The following is a 21,123-nucleotide window of genomic DNA, read 5'->3' on the forward strand; positions in this document are numbered from 1 at the left end:
CTAGTAAATACTTGAGGGAAAAGAGTAATTTTAGAAAGCTAAAATCAGGGGTCAGCATTATGGTTTAACAGGTAAAACTCCAAGTTCAAGACCTGGCTGCCTCACTTCCTCAGCTCCCTGCTAATGCCCCTGGGAAAACAGTGGAAGATGGTCCAAATGCTTGGGCACCTGCAACCATATGGAACACAAGAAGCAGCTCCGAGTTCCTGACTTTGGTATACAACAGCCCTGGCTGTGGCAGCCATTTGGGGAGAGAATCAGTGGATGGAAGATCTCTCTCTCTCTTTCTCTCTCTCTCTATATATATATTTCAAATAAATAAACCTTAAAAAAAAAAAAAACTAAAATCTCATCTTCCACAATAGATCATAAAAAATGATTAAAATTAATGATGTGACACAGCACACATACATATCTTTGTATATGTAAGTACTCTTTGGAAATCTTTGGTAAAGCCATTTTAAGCCTTTTCAGATTATTCAATTTTTAAATTACGTGCTCATATTGCTTTAAGCTATAAGGAAGAGATGGAAACAGGAGGAACAGGTGAAGAGGAAGTGGGGAAGAAAAAGAAATAGAGTACTGAGGACCTAAAGTAATAGGAATGGAGATTGATACCAGTGTGCTTAGCCAGTAACATAGAGGAAGACTCCAAAAGAAATAAAAACCTCTAGGGTTCTGGCTTAGACAATATATCAATTCATCATTTAAATGCTGTCACTTCTAAAAGGTATTTTTTTTATTATAACACCGTTTCTGACTCAAAATGAATAGAGTTCTATGATATTAAAAGATACTAACTGAAGCAATGCCTTGGGAATGGCATAGAAAGAAAATGTAAATTAGGTGTCATTCTGAAAATTTTTTAAATTTTTCCCTTACATAAAAATATGACATGGGACTGGTGTTGTGGCATGGCAGGTTAAGCCCCTGCCTGGGATGCCAGCATCCCATATGGACACTGATTTTTTTTTAAAGTAAAGTAAAATTTATTTAGGTTGGAAACTTCCTGCCAGAGAGGCAAAGATGGGGGTTCCAAGAGAGGAAGACCCAAAGGAGACTGGTGGCAGTGGACTTTAAGTACAATTTCTAAGGGAAAAAAAAAAAAAAAAAGAAAACTTGACAGATTGCCATTGAGTTATCAGGAGGGGACAAAAGTCATCTAAAGACCTCATTTACAATTCTCCATCCTGTCTGGCCTGCTAAGAAGAGCTTCCTTGCTATTCTTACTGTAAAGAAGGAGGGCACCATGTTTGTTCTTATTAAAGATAAAGTTTCCAGGGAAGGAAGTAAATATTTTATACCTCAAATTCCACTGGGATCCTGTGGTGAAATGAGAAGGCCACGCCAAGATGGCCGCTGACAAGCAAGCGTCAGTTACTCACGAACGGCTTCGGAACCCACTTGGCAACGGAGCCTGCCTGGCAACAGGCTGTGATTGGTTAGGGCATAAACCGCCCCTTGACCAGATTGGCTACCTCAGCTATATAAGCTGCTGTACGAACTGAAGTAAATGAGTCTGCAAGCTGCTCGCCTTTGGCCAGTGTTTGCATGGTGACTCTGCGCCTTTTGCCCCCACTGCACTCCTCCTGCCTCCACCACACTCCTCCTCTCAGATAGAATTCACAGCAACAGGATCCCTTGATTATCTATTAACCCATCTGACTCCTCACATTCCCTTCTCCTGCAGATTGAAACCCCAATATCTGTTAGGAAGAACTGGGCAATGATCGCTCTGGCTGCTTCATGTTGAAAAGGGGCATCTTTGGGAAAGGAAAAGACAATGATTTGAGACCGAGATGCTCCACTTCTGATCCAGCTCCCTGCTAATGCACCTGGGAAAGCAGCAGCAGATGGCCCCCAAGTACTTGGGCCCCTGCACCCACATGGGAGACCTGGAAAAAGCTCCAGGCTCCTAGCTTCAGCCTGGCCCAGCCCTGGTGGTTGCAGCCATTTGGGGACTCAGAGGATGGAAGATCGCGCTGGCACTTGCTCCCCCTTCCCCTCCGTGTGTGTGTGTGTGTGTGTCTCCTCCTCTCTCTATAACTCTGCCTTTCAAATAAATTTTTTTCAAATCATTTAAAAAAGAGTCCCAAACTATTTCCTGGTCTAATGCTACTTAAATGTTTAATACCTCATTTACCAGAAAACAGCCCTTCCCATTTTCCCAAACGTCAACATCATGAACTTAACACTATTTTCATTAATTATATACAGCTTTTCAAGTCAAATAACTAAAAATGCCCATTTTAATTGGCAATTCATGGCTTACCATTTGCATATTTTATGTATTTGAAACACTGCTCTCATTGTGTACCTCAGAGGTAGTATCTATACTGCTGCTTCTACCCATAATATCCTTCCTCCTCACCTCTATGGTCTACATGGCTCAATATAGAGCACACAGAGAGTGGACTTGACATCCAGTGAATAGTTCAAATCTTCACTGCACCATTTCTAATAGTATGACTGCAGAAATCACTGGAGTCTATTTTCCACATGTATAATACACATATAACATGAAACTATAACAGAAGACATTTTATATTATATAGATTCAAGAAAATGCCATAAAAATATCTAACTTCAAGCAAATACTCAACTTTAAATCTGCTCTTCTTAACTCTTGATTCACATATAACTACCTCAGTGAATCAACAGATTTTTACCTTCTTTCTAATTCTGAACTACAATGACAATTCAAGGATTAACATAAATGATCTCAAACTGCTCACTATTTCCTTTGTGGGTCTAATCTCATATGTCAAAGGTCAAAACTGAGCTTTTATTTTTTATATTTTCCCCTACATGTTAGATGGAGAGTAGGTAACAGCACATAATAATGTATGAACTAAGTGACACTAAGCAATGCCCAATTTTAAATATTAGGGAGACCATTGAATACTGATAATAAAAGTATCATTTATACTCACTTGTTATATATTATGGGATGAACTGTGTTTCCCCAAAATTTATTTGCTGAAGTCCCAGTACTCAGTATCTCAGAATTTTGACTGTATTTGTAGACAGTATCTTTAGACATAATTAAGTTGCAAGTGAAATTACTGAGGTATGCTCTAATCCAATCTGATTGTGCCACCAGTAAAGCAGATTAGGACACAAATGCACAGAGGGAAGACCATGTAAACACCTGAGCAGAGATATCATCTCCAAGTCAAGGAGGGTTGGAGCCCATTGTTCATGGCCCTCAGAAGAAATCAACTCTATAACACCATATCCTTAGATTAAGGTGCCTCAAGAATTATGAGAAAATAAATTTCCATTGCATAAGCCACCCAGTCTATGGTATTCTGTTATGTCAAGGCTAGCAAACTAATGTAGTACAATACTAACAGTAATACAAAGGTCTTTCCTATTCTTTTTAACAGGGCTCTATGATTGTTAACACAATCAGGATATATCACTGAGGGAGGAAGAAAACATCAAGATACATAATAGCTGTATAATTTTATTCAGAAACAATTTGGATTTTGTCTATGCATAAAAGAAACCCAAGTGATTATGTATACCCAAGGGATTATGTATTCCAAACTGATAACAGAGAGAAAACATTTCATTTCTGCTTTACTCACTTCATTTATATTATGTTTTTAGGTGAGTATTTATTACATTAACAATTCTAAGTGTTTTGTTTTTTAAGAAAACTTAACCCACCTCTCAGCCTCTCCCCTAAATCAAATTTACACAAATGCCACACATAACTAGTATCAGTCGTGGCAGTAACACTTACTTTTTGGTTGAAAAGGGTTGTCGCCCATCAAGTTGCAGAGTTGACTTTCTGTAAATTGTCACCTAAGTACTGACACATGACATCAGTCAATTTCATTAGTTACTTTAAGTAACATGAAATATTGAAACATGAAACTTGGATTCTTGGATCTAATTTTGATCGCTTCACTCACCATGTGACTCCAGACACAGCAGAAATCAATATCTACGTTTTCCTTCCTACAAAATAAAGATACCTACAATTAGGGTTCATTTTGTTAAGTTAGATCTATATTTATTTAATTTTTTCCTATAAAAATTTAATTTTACATTCAAGATATACATGTAACTCATTGTGCTCATTCCTAAATAAACCAAATTTAATAAATAAAACAGTGACCATGAAACAGTTTGTGGCAAGCCCCAGCTCCATGACCAGGACATGGCTGAAAAAAATAAGATTCAGGCAAATGAACTGGCCTGTCAGATAAGTTCATTCCAAAATGGCATCTAGATTAATGGCTACTCAATCTCCAGGCTCATTATGCTTCATTATAATGCATTAACATAGTAAAAATCACTCCCACTCCAACCATGACAGATTACTATTGCCACGGCAACCTAAGGAACTGACCATAAGGAGAGAAGAGGTGGATCTCTAATACCTAGAATTCACTGCCCATTTCCCAGAAACAAGGTGAATATTCTGTCCAGATGTATAAATTTCCTGAACCCCAAAAAATGGTGAACCACATCTATCTATTAAGTGGCCCAGGTTTTTTTCCCCACTTCCTTCAATAAAACTCAATTGCTATTCACTTTGCTGGCTCAAGACTGATTTCTCGCCTTCACCTGTCAGGGCTTGTGTCCACGGAGGAGTCCCCAGCTGTCTGGTATCAGTTGCATTAAGTACTATTTGAAGCAATCTGATAAATTTGTAAATTAAAAATATTTTGTGGGGGCCAGCATTGTGGCACAGTGGGTAAAGCTGCCACCTGCAGCCCGCAAGTCATATGGGCACTGGTTTAAGTACCAGTTTCTCTACTTCCAATCCAGCTCCCTGCTAATGTGGCTGAAAAAGCAGTGAAGGACAGCCCAAGTGCTTGGGCCCCTGCACCCACATGGGAGACCTGGAAGACTCTCCGGGCTCCTGGCTTCCACCTGGTCCAGCCCAGGCCATTGTGATCATTTGGGGAGCAAAACAGCAAATGTTTTGCTCTCGCTCTCACTCTCTGTCTTCAAATAAATAAAATAAATCTTTTAAAAAATAAGTATTATTTTGTAAAAATGAATAATAACCCCATAATATATTCTTTTAGTGAACCTGACTTCTGAAATAATAAGGGACATTAGTCCTTACCTGTTCCATTTCAGAAACGAATCTAAATATTTCTATAAGAAAACAATTTTAAATAAATCTTGAGTTTACATTTCTCTAGTTTTTTATTACTAAGTGAAAAGGAACAAAAAACTGGTTGAAATATTTCATCATAGATTCATTCAAAAATAAACTACTCATTGCCCTCTGTATGCAAGAAACATGCTAAGTTCTAGTAGAAACCAAAGGTAAGTCACAGTCACAGCTTTCAGAAGCATACAATCTATTATGTCATAATTCATTGGGCTTTTAACAGTATTATCAAAAAAACTATCACAAAGATACACTTGAATTGCATTATTTGAACCACAGATTTGTTTGGGGAATTCTTATGTTCATCCAACATCAAATATTTTTCATCTTTGTCATTTTATTTGAAAGGCAGAGACAGGGACAGAGAGATCTTATATCTGCCAGTTCACTCCCCAAATATTGGTAAAAGCTGGGTTCAGGCCCCACGCAACAGCATCAATTTTAAAAAAAAATAAACATTTGTTTTAAAAATTGCTTTAGTTACAAAGAAAAAAGGTAAAAAACTAGACACTGGAAACCAAAAATACTGAAATACAAAGATAATTCAATCTTCATATTCCTTTTTCCTCAACCTGACAAAAGAAAATTTTCTTTTTTTTTTTTTTTTTTTTTTTTTGACAGGCAGAGTGGACAGTGAGAGAGAGAGACAGAGAGAAAGGTCTTCCTTTTGCCGTTGGTTCACCCTCCAATGGCCGCCGCTGCAGCCGGCGCACCGCGCTGATCCTGGCAGGAGCCAGGAGCCAGGTGCTTTTCCTGGTCTCCCATGGGGTGCAGGGCCCAAGCACCTGGGCCATCCTCCACTGCACTCCCTGGCCATAGCAGAGAGCTGGCCTGGAAGAGGGGCAACCGGGACAGAATCCGGCGCCCCAACCGGGACTAGAACCCGGTGTGCCGGCGCCGCAAGGTGGAGGATTAGCCTATTGAGCCACGGCGCCGGCTCTTTTTTTTTTTTTTTTTTTTTGACAGGCAGAGTGGACAGTGAGAGAGAAAGACAGAGAAAGGTCTTCCTTTTGCCGTTGGTTCACCCTTCAACAGCCACCGCAGCCGGCGTGCTGCGGCCAGCGCATCACGCTGATCCAAAGCAAGGAGCCAGGTGCTTTTCCTGGTCTCCCAGGGGGTGCAGGGCCCAAGCACTTGGGCCATCCTCCACTGCACTCCCGGGCCACAGCAGAGAGCTGGCCTGGAAGAGGAGCAACCGGGACAGAACCAGTGCCCCAACCAGGACTAGAACCCAGTGTGCCAGCACCGCAGGCAGAGGATTAGCCTATTGAGCTGCGGCACCGGCCTCCTGCTTTCCAATTTCCAGAATATCTGTAGTGAATTAGTCCAAAGGAAAAAAAATGCTGTTTTTTCCCAGAAAATTTTTATTTAAGGAATATAAACTTCATGAATTTCATAAGTACAACTTTAGGAACACAGTAATTCTTCCCACCACACACATTCTCCCATGCCTCTTACTCCTCCCTCTCCTATTCCCATTCTTATTGCTTACTAAGATCTATTTTCAATTAACTTCATACACATATGATTAACTTTGTTTAAAGAGTTCAATAAATAATGAGAAAAAAAAAAACTGTTCCTCACCAGTTAAGACAAAGGCTGTTCAAAGTCATTACATTTCAAAGTGTCAATTTCACTTCTATAGATTAGCTTTTATTATTATCTATTATTTTATTATTTATTTTATTTTTGCTCTATTATCACAGGTCAGGGAGAACATATGGTATTTGTCCTTTTGGGATTAAATACGATGTTTTCACTAAGCATGATGTTTCCCAGTTTCATCCATTTTGTTGCAAACGACAGGATTTCATGTTTTTTTTACTGCTAGTAAATTCCCATAATTTCTTTTTTTAAAAGATTCAGTTATTTTTATTTGAAAGGCAGAGTTAGAGAGGCAGAGGCAGAGAGACAGAGAGAGAGAGAGATCTTCAATCCACTGGTTCATTCCCCAGATGGCCACAATGGCCAGAGCTGTACCAATCTGAAGCCAGGAGGTTCATCCTGGTCTCCCATACAGGTGCAAGGACCCAAGGACTCATAAGGGATGCAGGTGCTGCAGGCAGTGGCTGTACTCACTATATCATAGCACTGGCACCCCATAATTTCTTTATCCATTCTCCAGTCTATAAGCATTTGGGTTGGTTCTGTATCTTAGCTATTGTGAATTGAGCTGCAATAAACATGGGTGTACAGATAATTCTTTCATATGTTGATTTCATTTCCCTTAGGTGAATTTCTAGGAGGGGGATGGTTGAGTAATATGGTAGATTTATATCTATATCCAGATTTCTGAGGTATCTCCATTCTGTCTTCCAAGTGGTTGGAACAGTTTACATTCCTACCAATAGTGGATTAGGGCACCTTTTCCCTCACATCCTCACAAGCCATTTGTTGTTTGTTGATTTCTGTATGAAAGTCACTCCAATGGGAATGAGGAGAAACCTCATTGGGGTTTTCAATTGCATTTCCCTGACAGCTAGTGATCCTGAGGATTTTTTTCATGTGTCTGTTGGCCATTTGTATTTCCTCTTTTGAAACATGCCTGTTTAAGTCCTTTGCCCATTTCTTAACTGGGTTGTTTGTTTTACTGTTGTTGAGTTTCTTGAGCTCTTTACATGTACTGGTTATTAATCCTTTATCAGTTGCACAGTTTACAAATAATTTCTCCCATTCTATCAGTTACCTCTTTATTTTACTGAGTGTTTCTTTTGCAGTGCAGAAGCTTCTCAATTTGATGTAATCCTATTTGTCAATTTTGGCTTCGATTGCCAGTGCCTCTGGGGTCTTTTCCAAGAACTCTTTGCCTACGCCAATGTTTTACAGGGTTTCCCTGATGTTCTCTAATAATCTGACGTTATAGGATCGTGGATTTAGTTCTTTATCCATTTTGATAGAATTTTGGTGTAAGGGATAAGGTAGATGTCTTGCATCATATTTTTGCATGTGGAGATCCAGTCTCAGCATCGTTTATTTAAGAATCTGTTCTTGCTCCAGGGATTGATTTTATCTCCTCTGTCAAAGATAAGTTGGTCTTGGATACGTTGGTTGATTTTTGGCATTTCTATTCTGTTCTATTGGTCTATCAATCTGTTTTTGTACCAGTACCAGGCTGTTTTGATTAGAACTGCCCTGTCATATTTCTTGAAATTTCGTATTGTGATGCCTCCAGCTTTGAGTTGTAGAAGGTTGCTTTAGCAAACTGCATTTCCATATGAATTTCAGCATCATTTTTTTCTGTATCTGGAAAGAATAGTCTTGGTATTTGATTGGTTATCACACTGAATCTATAAATTGTTCTAGCAGTATGAACATGGAAGATTTTTCCATTTTCTGGTGTCCTATTTCTTTCTTTAATGTTTTGTAATTCTCATCATAGAGGTCTGACATCCTTGTTTAAATTTATTCCAAGAAATTTTTTTGTAGCTACTGTGAATTGATCTTAGAAGTTCTTTCTCAGTGGTCGCATTGTCTGTGTATACAAAGGCTATTGATTGTTGTGTGTTGATTTTTATACCTTGCCACTTTACCAAACTCTTACAAGAGTTCCAATAGTCACTTAGTGGAGTCCTTTGAATCCCCCATAAATAGAACCATGTCATCTGCAAATATAGTATAGTTTGATTGCCTCTTTCCCAATTTGTATCCCTTTGATTTCGTTTTATTGCCTATGGCTCTGGCTAAAACTTCCAGGACTATATTGAATAGCAATAGTGAGAGTGGGCATCATGTTTGGTTCCAGATCTTAGTGGGAATGCTTCCAAATTTTCCTTATTCATTAGGACACTGGCCATGGGTTTGTCATAAATTGCCTTAACTGTGTTGTGAAATGGTCCTTCTAAACCCAATTTCCTTATAGTTTTCATCATGAAAGAGTGCTCAATCTTATCAAATGCTTTTGCTGCATACCATGGATAAATCCCACGTGGCCCAGGTGAATGATCTATCTGATGTGTTGTTGGTTTCAATTGACTACTATTTTGTTGAGGATTTTTACATCTATGTTCATCAGGGAAATTGGTCTGTAGTTCTCTTTTTCTGCTGTATCTTTCTCAGCTTCAGGAATTAAGGTGATACTGGCTTCATAGAAGGAGTTTGGCAGGATTCCCTTCCTTTCAATTGTTTTGAATAACTTGAGAATTGGAGTTACTACTTCTATAAATGTCTGGTAGAATTCAGCAGTGAAATCATCCTGGGCTTTTTGTTCTTGGGAGGGTCTTTATTACTGATTCAATTTATATCTTGGTTATTGGTCTATTTAGGTTTCCTAAGTCTTCACGGCTCAATTTAGGCAGGTTGTATGTGTCCAGGAATCTATCCAATTCTTCCAGTTTTCCCAACTTGTTGGCACACAGATCTTTGGAATAATTTTTGATGATTCTTTTATTTCTATGTTGTCTGTTGTTTCATTTACTTTTCATCTCTAATTTTATTGATCTGGGTCTTCTCTTTCTTTTTGTTGATTAGTTGGGCCAATGGTGTGTCAATTTTATTTTTTTGAAAAAAAAAACTGCTCTTCATTTTGCTGATCTTTTGTATTATTTTGATTTCAATTTTGTTTACTTCTTTTCTAATTTCAATTATTTCTTTTCACCTACTAGTTTTGGGTTTGGTTTGTTGTTGTTTTTCTAGATCTTAAGATGTATTTATAACTCATTTATTTTGTGCCTTTCCTACCTTTTGATGCAGGCAACAACTGCTATAAACTTTCCTCTTAACACTGGTTTTGCTATATCCCATAAATTTTGATATGTTTTACTGTCACCTTCATTTGTTTCCAGAAATTTTTATTTATTTTGATTTCCTCAATGACCAACTGTTCATTCATGAGCATGTTGTTCATTTTCCATGTTTGCTTGTGTTCCAGAGATTCTTGAGTTGTTGATTTCCAGCTTCATCCCACTGAAAAGATATAGGGTATGATTTCGATTTTTTTCGAATTTGCTGAGACTTATTTTATGGTCTAGCATGTGAACAATCCTAGAGAAAGTTCCATGCACTGATGAGAAGAATGTGTATTCTGCAGCTCTAGGATTAAAAGTTCTATAGATATCTGTTAGGTCCATTTGGTCTATAGTGTCAATTAACTTTACTATTTCCTTGCAGATTTTCTGTCTGGTTGATCTGTCTGTTGCTGAGTGGGATACTGAAGTTCCCCCTTACTACTGTATTGGAGTCTATATCTCCCTTTAGATCCATTAACATTTCTTTTAAATACCATGTGCCTTGTAATCAGGTGTATATGTTAATAATAGTCACATCTTCCTGTTGAATTGTTCCCTTAATCAATACATACTGCCCTTCTTTGTCTCTTTTAACAATTTTTGCATGAAAGTCTATTTTGTCTGATACTAAGATAGCTACACCAGCTCTCTTTTGGCTTCTGTTAGCATGCAATATCTTTTTCCAACCTTTCACTTTCAGTCTGCATGTATCTTTGTTGGTGAGAGGTGCTTCTTGAGGCAGCAAATAGATGGTTTTTTGTTTTTTTTTAATCCATTCAGCCTGGCTGTACATTTTAACTGGAGAGCTGAGGTATTTACATTCAAGGTGACCATTGATAAGTAACGACTTTACTTTTAACTGTACAAATTATTACTGCAGGGCATGTACTATGGCATAGTAAGCTAAAGCCCCCACCTGCAGCACCGGCATCCCATATGGGCACCATTACATGTAACAGCTGCTCCTCTTCCCATCCAACTCTCTGCTTCTAGTCTGGGAAAGCACTGGAAGATGGCCCAAGTGCTTGGGCACCTGTACCCATTGGGAGTCCTGGAAGAAGTTCTGGTTCCTAGCTTCAGATCAACTGAGCTCTGGTCGCTGTAGCCATTTAGGGAGTGAACCAGCAGATTCTCTGTCTCTCCCTCTCTCGGACTATAATTCTACCTCAAATATGAATAAATAAATCTTTTTAAAAAGAAGCCTTTAAAAGTAGAAATTACTACTACAAATATTTAAAGATTGATTACAGGAGACCCCAATGAATCTTGGGTTTTAATAAATTCCCCCAGGTCTGAGGTCTGACTAAATCTTTAACTCGATTTAAATAGTTGTAGCTTGTCCCTTAACTAGAATCAATGTAATGCTTATGTTTAGATAAGTACATGATAATTCTTGCTCAGCATTAAGGCATTTAGCTATCAAGAATACAGAAAAAGTTTCAAGGGTCTCAATTACATAGTCTGTCAGACTCATATATACTTTTATTAAGTGATCATATAAATTTCTATCAGCAAATGCTTCACAATTTTTGTGGTAAGGCAGGGAATTCTGTAAAAGGTTAAATCAGATACTAAGGAAGTGGAATACAGAGAAAAGATAAGCACTGAGGATCTCAAAGTATGAAAGTTCTCAAAGGGCCGGCGCTGTGGCATAGCAGGTTCACGCCCTGGCCTGAAGCGCCAGCATCCCATATGGGCGCCAGTTCAAGACCTGGCTGCTCCACTTACAATCCAGCTTTCTGTTACGGCCAGGGAAAGCAGCAGAAGATGGCCCAAGTCCTTGGGCCCCTGCACCTGTGTGGGAGACCTGGAGGAAGCTCCTGGTTCCTGGCTTCTGATGGGCGCAGCTCCAGCCATTGTGGCCAATGGGGGAGTGAACCATCAGATGGAAGACTCTCTCTCTCTCTGCCTCTCCTTCTCTCTCTGTGTACTTTCAAATAAAATAAATAAATAAATAAATCAAGAAAGAAAGAAAGAGAGAGAGAAAGAAAGAGAGAAAGAGACAGAAAGAGAGAGAGAGAAAGAGAGAGAAAGAGAGAGAAAGAGAGAGAGAGAGAGAGAGAGAGAGAGAGAGAGAGAGAAAGTTAGTTAGTTCTCTAGCTTATGTAGCTCAGAGTTGGAGCTAAAATGCCCAGAAAGTGAGAGAACACTCTACTTCAGCTACGGAACTCAGGAACATATTTCATGCTCATGTTTAATACATGAAGGGGCTACAAAAAGTTTGCACTATCAGAATTACAAGATAATAGAAAAGGAAAAGCATCTGGCACAGGAGTTAAGATGCTGCTTAGGACATGTACCATTACTGGGTGCCTGGGCTAAAGTTCGAGATCCGCTCTCAACTGCAGTTTCTTGCTAATGCGTACTGTGTGAAATAGCTTGTAATGATTCTACATGGATGATCAGATTACGTTCCTGTTTTCTGCCTGGCCCAGCCCTAGCTGCTACAGGCATTTGGGAGTGAACTAGCCATGGAAGATCCTTCTCTGACTTTCTCTGTCTCTCTGCCTTTCAAATAAAATGAAATTAAATAATACAGTTTTGAAAGTTGCTTTAAGATAATGAGCATTTTCCATGAAATTTTTGAAGCCTCCTACTATTTCATAGGAGGAAAATTAATTCCAAGATCTCACAGATCCTTTAGAATACAATCCATTAGCTTTGGAGACTGTTCACATAATTATAATTCCTATTCTATTAATTTTTTTCAGCTCTTATAGATCTAAAATTAAGTTGTATATAAGGATTTTTCCCCTACAAAATAATGTTTTAGAAATCAATGGCTGAGTGAATTAAGCCAGTCCCAAAGGGACAAATATCATATTTTCTCCCTGATCGGCGACAATTAACAGAGCACCAAAGGAGAAACCTGTTGAAGTGAAATGGACACTATGAGAAACAGCGACTTGATCAGCTCTTGTCCTGACTGTTGATGTACAATGTAATACTTTATCCATTTTAGTATTTTTTTTTTGTTCTAGTACTATTGGTTGAACTCTGTAATTAACACACAATTATTCTTAGGTGTTTAACTTTTAACTGAACAGTGATCCCTGTTAGGAATCTGGAAAACATCATGCTGAGTGAAATAAGCCAGTCCCAAAGGGACAAATATCATATGTTCTCCCTGATCCATGACAACTAACCAAGCACCAAAAAGAAAACCTGTTAAAGTGAAATGAACACTATGAGAAACAGTGACTTGATCAGCCATTGCCCTGACTGTTGATGAACAACTTAATACGTTATCCCTCTTAGTAGTTTTGTTTGTTTGTTCTACTTAATAGCATTGGCTGAACTCTTTAATTAACACACCATTATTCTTAGGTGTTTAAAGTTAACTGAAAAGTGATCCCTGTTAAATATAAGAGTGGGAATAAGAAAAGGAGGAGATGTACAGTTTGGGACATGCTCAAGCTGACTTGCCCCAAACAGTAGAGTTAGAAACATACCAGGGGATTCCAATTCAATCTCATCAAGGTGGCATGTACCAATGCCATCTCACTAGTCCAAGTGATCAATTTCTGTTCACAATTGATCATAATGATGGGACTAAGAGTCAAAGGGATCACATAAACAAGACTAGTGTCTGCAAATACTAACCGATAGAGGCCGGCACCGCGGCTCACTAGGCTAATCCTCCACCTTGCGGCGCCGGCAAACTGGGTTCTAGTTCCGGTCAGGGCGCTGGATTCTGCCCCGGTTGCCCCTCTTCCAGGCCAGCTCTCTGCTGTGGCCAGGGAGTGCAGTGGAGGATGGCCCAAGTGCTTGGGCCCTGCACCCCATGGGAGACCAGGATAAGTACCTGGCTGCTGGCATTGGATCAGCGCGGTGCGCCGGCCGCAGCGCGCTGGCCGCGCTGGCCACTGGAGGGTGAACCAACGGCAAAGGAAGACCTTTCTCTCTGTCTCTCTCTCTCACTGTCCACTCTGCCTGTCAAAAAAAAAAAATACTAACAGATAGAATAAAAAAGGGAGAGAACGATCCAACATGGGAAGCGAGATACACAGCAGACTCATAGAATGGCGGATGTCCTAAACAGCACTCTGGCCTCAGAATCAGCCCTTAAGGCACGTGGATCCGGTTGAAAAGCCCATGAGAGTATTTCAGGCATGGAAAGCCAAGACACTCTGAAAAAAAAAAAATTACCTAAATGAAAGATCTCCACGAGTGAGATCCCAGTGGGAAGAACAGGTCTTCAAAGAAGGAGGTACCTTTCTCTGAAGGGAGGAGAGAACCTCCACTTTGAATATGACCTTGTCTAAACAAGATAAGAGTCGGAGAACTCAAGGGGCTTCCATAGCCTTGGAAACTCATGACTGGTGCATAGGGAGATTACTGATGCCATAAACAAGAGTGTCAAGTTGTAAAGTCAACAACAGGAGTCACTGTGCACTTACTCCTCATGTAGGATCTCTGTCCTTAATGTGCTGTACATTGAGATTTAATGCTATAACGAGTACTCAAACAGTATTTTTCACTTTGTGTTTCTATGTGGGTACAAACTTTTGAAACCTTTACTTAATATATGCTAAGTTGATCTTCTGTATATAAAGAGAATTGAAAATGAATCTTGATGTGAATGGAAGGGGAGAGGGAGCGCGAAAGGGGAGGGTTGTGGGTGGGAGGGACATTATGGGGGGGAAGCCATTGTAATCCATAAGCTGTACTTTGGAAATTTATATTCATTAAGTAAAAGTTAAAAAAGGGAGAAAAAAAGAAAAAAAAGAAATCAATGGCAATATGGGTCTAAATTTCTTAACTGTTTTTTTAAAAAGATTTATTTATTTATTTTAAAGAGTTATATAGAGGAGATGCAGAGAGAGAGAGAGGGAAAGGTCTTCTATCCAATGGTTCACTCCCTAATTGGTCGCAATGCCCAGAACTGCGCCAATCTGAAGCCAGGAGCCAGGAGCTTCTTCTGGGTCTCCCACATGGGTGCAGGGACCCAAGGACTTGAGTCATCTTCTACTGCTTTCCCAGGCCATAGCAGAGAGCTGGATCGGAAGTGGAGCATCTGGGGCTTGAGCCAGTGCCCATATGGGATGCCGGCTCTTCAGGCCAGGGCATTAATTCGTTGTGCCACAGCGCTGGCCCACATTAACTGTTTGAAAACTTCACTTTTATCCATTGATAGATGTCACATAATCTTTCTTTGTTAAATAACATTGGTAATACATGTGATATTGTACATAGCATATACTTTGTCCACAGTATGTGCTATGTAGTAGTCTTATTTTAAAATATTTGTTTATTATTTTATTTCAGAGGTATAGTTACAGACAGTAAGAAGGAGAGACAGAGAGAAAGGTCTTCCATCCACCGGTTCACTCACAAATGGCCATGATAGCCAGAGCTGGGCCAATCCAAAGCCAGGAGCCAGGAGCTTCTTTTGGGTCTCCAACATGAATGCCATATCACCTCACAATTCTAGCCTCAGGATGTTAGCTCAGCTGATGGACCCTAGTTTATTCCAGTCCAAAAAATTCTAGTTGTATAATTTAAACATCAAAAAAATAGTAAAATGTGAAGAAAAAATTGCCAGATTCAAATTCTGCCTCAACCACTTATTAGCCCTATGACCTTAGACAAGTTAAACTCTATGCTTGGTTTTATTGATGCATGTGTGTATTTAACAGTACTTATTTCATGGTATTAAAATAAAACTTAATGAGATAATAATAATAAAGCACATAGTTCCAATGCCTGGCACACAGAAACCTGTCAATAAATCTTAACCATTTTTAACTCTAGGCTAAATCTGATTTAAAGAACTTCAAAAACTAATATCAATTCTATTATCATATTGGAACTTACACGCTATCAGCTAAGCACTTACAAACCATTGTTTTATATAATATCTTGAGTACAGGGCCGACGCCGTGGCTCACTTGGCTAATCCTCCACCTGCGGCGCTGGCATCCCAGGTTCTAGTCCCAGTTGGGGCGCCGGGTGCTAGTCTCGGTTGCTCCTCTTCCAGTATAGCTCTCTGCTGTGGCCTGGGAGGCCAGTGGAGGATGGCCCAAGTGCTTGGGTCCCTGCACCCACATTGGAGACCGGAAGGAAACACCTGGCTTCTGGCTTTGGATCAGTGCAGCACTGGCCATAGTGGCCATTAAGAGAGTGAACCAATGGAAGGAAGACCTTTCTCTGTCTCTCTCACTGTCTATAACTCTATCTGTCAAAAAAAAAAAAAAAAAGATCTTGAGTACAAGAATAGGCATTGTGCAGCAGTTAAGTCGCCAATTAGGATGCCCACATCCCACATCAGAATGTTTAAGTTCAGCTCCTCCATTTCCAATACAGATTACTGCTGATTCACATTCTTAGAAACAACAGATGATGGGTCAAGCACTTGGGTCCCTGCCAACATAGATTGAGTTCTGGGCTTCTGGTTTCAAAACAGTCCAGCCCTGGATGTTCTAGGCATTTGGAGAATGCATAATAGCATTTGAACTAGTAGATGGAAGATCTCTGTCTCTCTTTCTACCACCCTCTCTGCCTTTCAAATAAAACAAATTAATAAACAAAAATTAAAGATCTTTAGTACAGTCTCATGACAAAATTTTAACTTTATAAATACATATTCTGGAAAGTGGCTGTCAAATCTATCCTTTCAAATTTTAATTGTTTTAAAAAAAGCATTTCTTGAGGCTGGCACTTTGGCACAACAAGTTGAGCCACCATCTGTTGTGCCAACATCCCATATAGGCACCAGTGCAAGTCCTAGCTGCTCCACCTTCAAACCAGCTCCTTGCTGATTTGCCTGGGCAAGCAGTGGAAGATGGCCCAAGTGCTTGGGCCCTTGAACCCATGAGGGAGACCAGGATGAAGCTCCTGGCTCCTGGCTTTGACCTGGCCAAGCATTGGCCATTGCAGCCATTTGGGGAGTGAACTAGTGGATGGAAGATCTCCCTCCTCTCTCGTTGTAACTCTTCCAAATAAATAATCTTAAAAAAAACAAAAACTTTCTAATAATATTAATTGTCCTTAGAATTTCAAAAAAAGTATTTCTAAATTAAATATATATATATATCTACACAAGAATTGTTAAACTCTCATATAAAGATTACGCATAAAATTATCAACAGTTATTATATCAGTATATTATTAGTATACTATTTACTATATATTTTATATATACTATTTATATATACTACATATTTTTATATATATTTTATATATATTTATAATTTATATATAGTATACTATTTATAATTTATATATATTTATATAATATAATTTATATATAGTATATAATTATATAATTTATATATAGTATATATACTATATACTACTTACTACATATTTTATATATAAAATATGTACTATATATTATATATAATTTATATATACTATATATACTATTTATGCATACTATTTACTATATATTTTACAATATACTGAAAAATAATCTAATAAAGCAAGTAGTTAACTTAAAAAAACAAACATAAAAATTAACAATCTTTTTAAAGTATCTTATACAATTTTCATTCTAGAAAAAATATTTCATTTGGCATGTATCTTGTAACTCAATTTCTTTAAAAGAAAAAAAATCACTAAAAGATTAGGCCAGCATAATAGTGTAGCAGATTAAGCCACAGTTTCTGATGCTGGTAACCCATATCAAAGCATGGGTCCTAGTCACAGCTGCTCCACTTCCAATTCAGCTCCCTGCTAATGTGCCTGGGAAAACAGTGGATAATAGCCCAAGTGCTTGGACCCCTACTATCCGCATGACATACCAGGATGGAGTACCTAGCTCCTGGCTTTCACCTGGCGCAGCACTGGCTATTGCAGCATCTGGGGAATAAATAAGCAGGTAGAAGATCTCACTCTCCTGCTCTCTATGTCACTTTGTCTTTCAAATAAATAAAAAGAAAAATCTTTTTTTTTTTTTTTTTTTGACAGGCAGAGTGGACAGTGAGAGAGAGAGACAGAGAGAAAGGTCTTCCTTTGCCGTTGGTTCACCCTCCAATGGCCGCCGCGCTGCGCTGATCCAAAGGCAGGAGCCAGGTGCTTCTCCTGGTCTTCCATAGGGTGCAGGGCCCAAGGACTTGGGCCATCCTCCACTGCACTCCCTGGCCACAGCAGAGAACTGGCCTGGAAGAGGGGCAACCGGGAGAGAATCCGGCACCCTGATGGGACTAGAACCCGGTGTGCCGGCGCCACAGGCAGAGGATTAGCCTATTGAGCCGCGGCGCCGGCCATAAAAAGAAAAATCTTAAAAAAAATCTTTAAATGAGTGGATGGCTAGTAGAATATAAGTACGAGGAATACAGTGAGTGGTTCTCTTCCTGGATCCCACTAGTTAAAAGCATTCAATGAAATAACCTAAGAAATCACATAAAATTAATCTTTGGGTTTTTTTCATCTTAAAAATAATATTTTAATTGACGGGCTGGCGCTGTGGCTTACTTATTAGTTAATCCTCCACCTGCGGTTCTGGCATTCCATATGGGTGCTGGGTTCTATTCCTGGTTGCTCCTCTTCCAGTCCAGCTCTCTGCTGTGGCTAGGATAGCAATGGAGGATGGCCCAAGTGCTTGGGCCCCTGCACCTGCATGGGAGACCAGGAAGAAGCACCTGGCTCCTGGCTTTGGATCAGATCGGTGCAGCGCTGGCCATAGCAGCCATTTGGGGAGTGAACCAATGGAAGGAAGACCTTTCTCTCTGTCTCTTTCTCTCACTGTCCATAACTCTACCTGTCAAATAAATTTAAAAATATAATAATAATAATATTTTAATTGAGCACTGCATTTCTAACCAAGAAACTGGCAACATAAAAACCAGATATGATTATAACATAAACAGAAAAACATAAAACAAGAAGTAGAATCTTTTCAAAAGAGCAGAAATTTAACTCATAAATTGAGCTTAAGGTGAACATTCGGAAGATGGCGGACTAGGGAGGGAGAACACCGAAGGTCCGGTAAAGGAAGGTTCAAAGAGGGGTGAGAATTTGTAGTTTTTAAGGAATGAGAAGCCCTTCCTGAAACTGGGGAGATAGGGTGGACATGCGAAGAGGACGCGGACGCCTGAGGCGCAGGACACCAGCAGGAGTGTGTACGCACCAGCGCTGGAAGCCGAGGTGAGACGGGGTACTCGCCCAGCACAGCAGCAACAGCCGCCACCGCCCCTCCCCCAACCCACCCTGGGATGGACACTGAGACACACACGACTGAGTGGGGGAGGAAATAGAAAACGGAACAGAGTGAGTGGCGCCTGCAGAAAGAGTGCGCGATTCAGGGGTACTAATTGAGAGACTGAGTAAGCCAGAATCTCTTGGCGCCTCCTCGGAGCTGCAGCGGGCGGGAAGCAGCCATTTTGTCTGTTTACATTCGTACTTAAAGGAGCACTGTCTTTGCCTGGACACTAACCTTCGGAGGCGGAGCCCAAAGGTGGAGCAGAGCAACAGGACACTTCTTGCTCGAGGGAGGGCAGCTCAAAGCCCTGACACCCATCTACTCAAGTTACAAGAAAAAAAAAATTTGAATAGTGCCTGCGGGGGGGGGGAAAAAGGGTAGGATCCAGAGCTGTAGCGGGCAGAGAGCAGCCATCCTGTCTGTTTACGTTCGGGCTGTGTAGAGCAGCCTGCTTACACTGGATATTGGTACAGACTCACAGCAGCCTATAGCAGAGGGAAATCAACCTTAAAAACCACCCAGATGGAATGCCAAAAAACAAAACAAAAACCCACAATAAGAATATAGAAGAACATATAAACTTGCCAATGGAGCAGGCTAAACCAACCATAACAGAGGCTGAAGAAGAAGAAGTTGAAACCATGCCAGAAAAAGAATTCAGAAAATTAATCATCAGAATACTTAGAAATAATGAGAAACAATGTCAAGTGCTGAATGAAAAACAAGCCCAAGGATTAGAGATCCTAAAGAGACGCCAGAATGAAATACTAGAACTGAAAAACTCAATTGACCATATAAAAAACACCGCGGAATCCCTCGGAAATCGAACAGATGAAATAGAAGACCGAATATCAGAATTCGAAGACAAACTTCCAGAAATAATACAGTCAGTTCAAACGCAGGAAGAAGAAATTAAAAAATTAAAAAATACGGTCGGAGACCTATAAGATTCAATCAAATGGTGTAATGTTCAGATAATAGGAGTCCCTGAGGGGGTGGAAAGAGAGAATGGATTGGAAGGTGTCTTCAACGAAATAATATCAGAAAACTTCAAACAAAGGCAGCTGGATAACAACACACAAATACAACAGATAGCCAGGACTCCGAACAGAGTAGACCAGAAGAGAAATTCACCACAACACATTGTGGCAACACTCAGTTCAGTGACACACAAAGAACAAATCCTAAAATGTGCCAGAGAAAAGCGACAAATCACATTCAGGGGTAAGTCAATCAGACTCACCCCAGACTTCTCACACTCCAGGCAAGGAGACAATGGCATGATATATTTCAAGTTTTAAAAGACAAACAATGCCAACCTAGAATACTATACCCTGCAAAAGCTATCATTTATGAATGAAGGGGAAATAAAGATCTTCCACAACAAACAGAAACTGAAAGAATTTGTATCCACGCGTCCAACCCTACAACACTTGCTCAAAGACGTGCTCCATACAGAAATACAAAAACAAGAACTTCACTACAAAAAAAAGCAAATGTAGAGTAACCCACAAACAAAGTTCAAAATACATAAACAGCTCATTTCAGGAAACATGAAGGGGAAAAGACAGTACTTAACAGTAATCACATTGAATGTGAATGGTCTTAATTCCACTACAAAGGGACACAGACTAGCTGATTGGATAAAGAAAGAGAATCCATCTATATGCTGCCTTCAGGAGATACTCCTTATCAGCAAAGATGCACGCAGACTGAAAGGATGGAAAAAGATACTCCAAGCTAACAGAAATCAAAAAAGAGCTGGTGTGGCCATCCTAATATCAGACAAAATAGACTTTAACATAAAAACTATTAAAAGAGACAGAGAAGGGCACTATATAATGATTAAAGAATCTATCCAACAGGAAGACATTACTATTATAAATGTATACGCACCTAATTACAGGGCGCCTGGCTACCTGAAAGAATTACTAAAGGATTTAAAGGGAGATATAGACTCAAATACAATAGTAACAGGGGACTTCAACACTCCACTCTCACCAATGGATAGATCAACCAGACAGAAATTCAACAAGGAAACAACTGAACTAATTGACGCCATAGACCAAATAGACCTAATAGATATCTTCAGAACCTTCCACCCCACAGACAGA

General features: G+C 39.6%; 1 protein-coding gene across 22 annotated transcripts in view; it reads right to left on the reverse strand.

The window, feature by feature from the left end:
• Positions 1–21,123, reverse strand: part of ZNF280D (zinc finger protein 280D) — a 127,577-nt gene that overhangs the window by 84,029 nt on the left and 22,425 nt on the right. For 11 of the 22 annotated variants that reach the window (XR_016218168.1, XR_016218171.1, XR_011380918.2 and 8 more), the window contains 2 exons: positions 3,924–3,969; positions 3,752–3,820 (listed from right to left, as the gene is read on the reverse strand). Coding sequence is in view for 11 of the 22 variants with exons in the window: in XM_089310405.1 (XP_089166531.1) it covers positions 3,752–3,779 (28 nt within the window). In the remaining 11 variants the exon portion in view is untranslated. The remainder of the gene's footprint in view (positions 1–3,751; positions 3,821–3,923; positions 3,970–21,123) is intronic. The other 11 variants (XR_011380917.2, XR_016218169.1, XM_002717719.6 and 8 more) reach the window with 2 other exon arrangements.

Source organism: Oryctolagus cuniculus, chromosome 12, assembly GCF_051225735.1.
Source record: "Oryctolagus cuniculus isolate XC-2025 breed Fujian yellow rabbit chromosome 12, ASM5122573v1, whole genome shotgun sequence".
Taxonomy (NCBI): Eukaryota; Metazoa; Chordata; class Mammalia; order Lagomorpha; family Leporidae; genus Oryctolagus; species Oryctolagus cuniculus.